This window comes from Gossypium hirsutum, chromosome A10, assembly GCF_007990345.1.
Source record: "Gossypium hirsutum isolate 1008001.06 chromosome A10, Gossypium_hirsutum_v2.1, whole genome shotgun sequence".
Lineage (NCBI taxonomy): Eukaryota > Viridiplantae > Streptophyta > Magnoliopsida > Malvales > Malvaceae > Gossypium > Gossypium hirsutum.
Genome location: NC_053433.1, coordinates 16,313,196 through 16,320,155, shown reverse-complemented (window position 1 = coordinate 16,320,155; position 6,960 = coordinate 16,313,196). Strand labels below are relative to the sequence as shown.

At 39.3% G+C, this 6,960-nt stretch overlaps 1 protein-coding gene across 1 annotated transcript; it reads left to right on the top strand.

Annotated features, from left to right (window-relative positions):
- The first annotated feature begins 369 nt into the window (after positions 1-369).
- LOC121207941 (uncharacterized) lies at positions 370-1,452 on the top strand. The gene is made up of 2 exons (XM_041078491.1): positions 370-453; positions 934-1,452. The coding sequence occupies exons 1-2, from the start codon at positions 370-372 to the stop codon at positions 1,450-1,452; spliced, it is 603 nt and encodes a 200-aa protein (XP_040934425.1).
- Positions 1,453-6,960: the final 5,508 nt, after the last annotated feature.

Genomic DNA, 6,960 nt, shown 5'->3' with positions numbered 1-6,960 from the left:
ATGTGGTCTGAGAGTAATTTTTTCTCTTCTGAGTTTGGTTGAGGATAGAGGACTATTGACAGAATTGTAGCTTAAACCGATTTAGGTGAAGCAGATTCAAGCTAAACAATTGAGCGATGAGTCCTTAGTATAGCGTTTGCAACATGTTGGTTCAAACAAGAATTTCGATTTTAGCTTGAATAGCGATAATATGTTATGCTTCAAAAGTCAGATTTGTGTACCCAATAATAAAGAATTAAGGCATTCTATCCTACAAGAAGCATATAATAGTTCTTATGCTATGCACCCTGGTAGGAATAAAATCTCTGAGAACTTTATTGGTGGCTCGGATTGAAACAGGAGGTAGTCACTTTTGTGTCTCACTGTCTAATGTGTCAAAAAGTTAAGGCTGAACATCAGTTGCCCTCCAGACTGCTTCAGCCAGTCAAGATTCCACAATGGAAATGGGAGCAAGTAACAATGGATTTTGTAACAGGGTTGTCTTTAACTTCTGCTAAAAAGGATTCAATTTGGGTCATCATTGATCGGTTGACCAAATCGGCTCATTTCATTCCTATCCGGACGGATTAATCTTTGCAGAAGTTGGCTAAACTGAACATCGCCAAAATTGTGAGGCTACGTAAAATTTTGATCTCGGTTATCTCGAACAGAGATCCGCAATTTACGTCTCAGTTCTAGAAGAAACTTCATGAGGCTTTAGGCACTCGACTTAATTTCAGCACTGCGTACCACCCTCAGACCAATGGATAGTCGAAGTGGATTATTCAGATTCTAGAAGATATGCTTCAGAGTTACGTGATAGACTTCAAAGGTAGTTGAGAAGAGTATTTACCGTTAGTGGAGTTTGCATACAGTAAGAGCTTTCAGTCTAGTATTCAGATGGCACTCTACAAGGCTTTATATAGTAGTAAGTGTTGTACTTCACTGTGTTAGGTAGAATTATGTGAACATTGGATATTGGGTCTTGAGCTAGTTTCTAAAACTAAGAACACTTTGAGAGTAATTAGGGACCAACTGAAAGCCGCATCTGATTGGCAAAAGTCGTATGCTGATATAAAAATGAAAAATATTGAGTTTTCTGTTGGTGATCAAGTTTTCTTGAGAGTGTCACCGTGGAAAAAGGTCATCCGATTTGGATGCAAAGGCAAGTTAAGCCTGAGATTCATTGACCCTTATCGTATCTTGAAGCGTGTCAGACCCGTTTCTTACCAGTTGGAATTACCGCCGAAGCTAGATCGAATTCACGATGTATTTCATGTCTCGATGTTGAGGCTGTATCGGTCGAATCCGTCACATATTGTTCCTGTCAACGAGATTGAATTGCGACCAGATTTAACATTCAAAGAGGAACTTGTCCAGATCTTGAAACATGAAGTTAAGATGTTAAGGAAGAAAACGATTCCTCTAGTGAAAGTCCTGTGGCAAAACCACGGTACTGAGGAAGCCACATAGGAACCAAAAGAATCAATCTGACGGCTGTATCCGTATTTGTTTGACTCAGGTAAAATTTTAAGGCTGAAATTTTTCTTAAGGGGAAAGTGTTGTAACGCCCTAAAAAGTTAAGCGTCTAATAGTGGGAATCTGCAGTAATTAAATTTCTGTATATGTTGTTATGTGCTCTGCTTTTGGGTCTAAGGTCTGGAGTTCGAGTTGTATTGCTAAAATTTTTGTTATTTTTAAATAACTTTTATCCATGTGTTGGTTAAGTGCAATTCTAGGTAAATCGGTGTCAAGAATGAGTCTTTCCTGTTCTTCCTTCTTCTATCTTTTATCTTTTTTTCTTTTATTTTTTTCTTCTTTCTGCAATTGAATTTTATGTGAATCGGGAGGTCTTGTTGCCTGTAAGGCTGATATTGTGTAAGTTCCGTTGTGATTTCCTTTCGTTTGTGATTTCTATTGCGTTAACACTTTTCTGTCGAAATGGGATTTTGCTCGTTTACTTGACGTTCTGTTAAACACTCGATTGGTTACTTTGTTTAGGCAAAGATATTGTAGGAGATGTTAATCCACTGTGTTAGTTTGATTTCTCCTGTTTCGTGTGAGGTGAGTGTGCAAATTGAATTGGGATTGCATCGAATCTTTTGACATAATCTTAGCGGTGGGTTGATTTTGCTAAATATTGAAATTAATGGTGTAATTGGTTGTTGAATGATTAACTAGGTTTCGGGTAGTCTCCGTGTTGTTTCCCCATCAAAACGAAATCAGGTGCATACATGAAACTTTAATTTTGCAAGTTTTGGATCGCCAAAAATGGTGGCTGGCGACACCACACAGCCAGGCACACGAGCACGTGACTAGGCCGTGTGGTAGGCCGTGTATCAACCGTATAACTCACTGTTTACTAAATTAGGGCCACACGGGCGTGTATCTAGGTCGTGTGTGGCCATGCTAGTGCAGGGTTCACACAGGCAACAGACATGGGCGTGTGCCCAGACTGTGTAACTCACTATTTTTGGAACAATACCTCACGGCCAAGGACATAGGTGTGTGCCCAAGCCGTGTAACTCAACTTTTGTAGTATAAAAGCCATACTGGAAGAGCCACGAGCGTGTACCCAAGCCATGTAAGTCACATATGCGCATGTCTAGGCTGTGTAACTCATTGTTTGTGCTTAAAAATCACTTGGCCAAGGCACACGGGCATGTGACCAGGCCACGTGGCATGTTATTAGTCCTGAGAACTGTCTTTTGGGGCCGAGAATGTTACTTAACCATGATATTAGTTTCCTCAATGTACGAATAATTGAGTTTAATTACATAAGAACTGTCTAATATATTGGGACTGATCTGTGAGCAACATAATTATATGTGCACTATAATATGTACTCTGTTATTGAACTGTCTTATTTAATTGTATAATGAGTTAGAATGACTGAACATATGTTACGGGCAATTATGTTTTGCAATGGCCTGTGTTGGGATGTTGTGAAAGGGGAAGGAGTCTGTTCTAAAATCGTGGTGTAACACCCTATACCCGTAACCCTCGCCGGGGAGGAGCACAAGTCATTACCTAACTTGATCTCATGCATACAACCAATTTCAAATCACTAAGACTCAATCCAAACTTAAAAATTTATCAATTTCTACTTTAAACTTCTTATTATGAGCCTAAGAACCTTAAATCGACCGTTGAAAACCATTCTGGGCTATACCGGACCTTAAACTAACAATGACAATTTTGTCCTTAAAATAGAGCACACGCCCGTGTGGAAGTGCAACACGCCCGTTTGACCAACTCGATATGTTCGTGCTGATGGCCCGTGTGGCTCACACGGCCTAAATACCCTAGGACACGCCCATGTCCCACCCGTGTAGAATTAATTTCTAATTCACACCTATAGAGGTTTTCACACGGCCAGACACACGCCCATTTCATTGGCCCGTGTCCCTCACAAGGCCACGACACACCCGTGTCCTAGCCCGTGGGTAAAAACCTGGGTATTCTACTTCTGACGTCAGCATGCTCATAATATCACACAGCCAAGGCACACACTTGTGTGCTAGGCCGTGTCCTCTACACGGCTGAGACACGCAGTCATGTCTCTGCCCGTGTGTTTATTACCATGCATATGAATTGAAATTTTTACGTGCAGGGGACACACGGCCAGACCACACACCCATAGGGCAGACCGTGTGTGACACACGGCCTAGGCACATGCCCGTGTGCCTACCCGTGTGGACAGTATAAGGCAATTTACCAAGCCTCATTGCCACCCTTACATACCTATTTCCATACAAATACCAACCAATATCGAAACAAGTATAACTCCTATAACTAAATCAGCCATAATAGACATTCATTCAACTATGAGAATGCGTCTTTTATAAATTCAAAATAAATATTACTGTCATTCAAGGCTTAATACAAATTAAAAGGGTTTCTAACCCAAGCCAACACATTTGACCAATCTCAAAGACACAAAATAATAAAGTCTAAGCCCTATACATGCCATATTCAAAAACATAAATCCAACTATACCTTCGGTTGATAGTGTGATCGATATCTCTGGCTTCTGGAATCCTTAAGCTAGTTAGACGACACTGTAAGGAAATGGAAAGGAAAGGGAGTAAGTATAAAAGCTTAGTAAGTTGCATATAAGTAAGTACACAACAACAACATTTTATCAATGATCCACATGCTCATGATACTAAGGTAGGTACAGGCATAACTTACTCATTACCATCCATACTAGCCACATATTGTTCAATGAGCTCAAATCTCATACGTACCAATTAGGTACCTGTACCACTCACAATACGGTTATACTTTCCTTATTAGCTTAAGAACATAACGTTCACCGTCAAACCATTTGAAACATTACCGGATATTCATTAAGCCTCAAACGTGGGTAAAGTGCCGATGCCATGTCCCAGACATAGTCTTACACTAGCTCACATCTCAAATCAATGCCATGTCCCAGGCATGGTCTTACACTGACTATCATCTCGTAGCCGATGCATGTCCCAGACATGTCTTACACTGGCTTACGTCTCGAGGCCGATGCATGTCCCAGACATGTCTTACACTGGCTTACGTCTCGAGGCCGATGCATGTCCCAGACATGTCTTACACTAGCTCTCGTCTCAATGCCGATGCCATGTCCAAGACATGGTTTTAAATTGGCTCTCATAATGTGGCCGATGCATGTCCCAAATATGTCTTACACTAGCCAACAATAACCCATTTGTCACAGCCTGAATATCTGATTTATTTCCTGGGTTCAAACTGGAGCTCTACTATCTCTATTATCATTATGCCATCTCAGTTCCACAATCAAGCAATTCATGCTATATTAATTCAAATACAATTCAACACATACATTAGTAATGTAGTTGTATTATTTACATACAACTTACCTCGGATTACAAAACGTATACGACTAGTCGATTTAGTCGATTTGCTTGGCTTTTCCCTGGTCTAGGTTCGAATTTCGAAATTCTTGATCTAAAATAGAAAAATGAACTCATTTAATCACTAAATAAAATTAAGCAATTAAAAATTCACGTCTTCGATAAAATGACCATTTTGTCCCTAAACTTTGGCAAAATGACCATTTTACCCCTATGCTCGAAAATCGATTTTTATCGAATTTGTGTACATCTTAGGCCTAGATGAACTCTTTTTACTCTTATAGTAACCCAAATTCTCTCTATTTCATACATTTATCAATTATTTTACAACTTGTGCAAAATAGTCCTTTTAGGTGTTTTCATGGTAACACCCTTCACAAAAGTTGTCTATTACACAACTAAGACTCATATTCTTCCATAAAATTTTAGAAAACACCCTAAATTCTCTCATGGAAAAACCCTATCCCTTTAACCTTTTTGCAAGATATACCCCTCATTTGAAAGCTTATGCTTCAAAGGTCTCAAAAATGTAAAAATCATTAAGAGAAACTATCAAAATCACGTACTTAAGAGGGCTCTAAGTTGTTGAAATTTTTGAAGCTTTAAAACCCCTACAATGGCTAGTATTTTCGGCTAAGAAGAGAGAAAAGATGATGACTTTTCCTTTTTGTTTTATTAAAAAATACAACTTGTCAAAATTGGTGACCTAGCTTCACCTAATTTTGACCTTCTCTCCAATTTGTCTCCCATGACCGGTCAAGCTATTGTATAAGGGTCTAATTGCCTTTTAAAGACCCCCAATTTTGGTTCTCTATCTATTTAACATCTTTACCTATCAAAATAGAACTTTTGCACTTTATACGATTTAGTCCTTTTTTGCAATTAGGCTCACAAACGTTAAAATTAACTCACCAAATTTTTCATGTACTAACATAAACATGCTATGACTCAAAAATAATAATAAAATAATTTTTTTACTTTATATTTATGGTCCCGAGACCACTACACCGACTAGCCCCAAAATCGAGTTGTTACATTTTTCCCCCTTAGGGATTTTCGTCCCTGAAAATCTTACCGGTGAATAAGTTTGGTATTGATTTCTCATAGTCTCCTCGGGTTCCCATGTGGCTTCCTCGACTTCATGTCTACACCATAAAAATTTCACAAGTGCAATACTCTTATTTCTCAATTGTTTGACTTCTCGGGCTAAAATCTTGACCGACTCTTCACCATATGTCATGTTCGGAAGAATCTTAACCTCTGTCGACTTAATCACATGCAAAGGGTCTGATCTATATCGACGTAACATGGACACATAAAACACATCATGAATCTTTTCCAATTCCGATGGGAAATCTAATCGGTAGGCAACCGGTCCTACTCTCTCAATAACCTCATAAGGCCTTATAAAACGAGGACTCAGCTTGCCTTTTCTACCAAATCTGAGGACTTTCCTCCACGGGGACACTTTCAAAAATACCTTATCACCGACTTCAAATTCAATTTCCTTCCGTTTCAAATCCGCATAGGATTTTTGTCTATCTGAGGCGACCTTCAAGAAATCACAAATTACTTTAACTTTCTCTTCAATCTCTCTGACTATATCGACCCTGTGAACCTGACTCTCTCTAAGCTCAGTCCAATATAAGGGCGTTCGACACTTTCACCCATACAAAGCCTTATAAAGCGCCATTTTCAGACTTGTCTGATAATTGTTATTATATACGAATTCAACCAACAGTATATACTTTTCCCAACTGCCTTGGAACTCAATAACGTAACACCATAACATGTCCTCTATATCTGTATTACTCTCTCTAACTAACCGTCAGTTTGCGAATGGAAAGCTGTGCTAAAACTCAACTTTGTTCTCAATGTATCTTGTAACTTTTTCCAATACCTCGAGGTAAATCTCGGGTCTCTATCTGAAATAATCGATGTGGGTACCCCGTGTAGTCTCACAATCTCAGAAACGTACAAGTCGGCTAATCTTTCAAGGGAGTAGTCGGTACGCACAGGTATGAAGTGTGCCAACTTGGTTAGCCTATCCACAACAACCCAAACAACATCCTTTTACTTCGGGGTTACTGGCAAACCCGTCACGAAATCC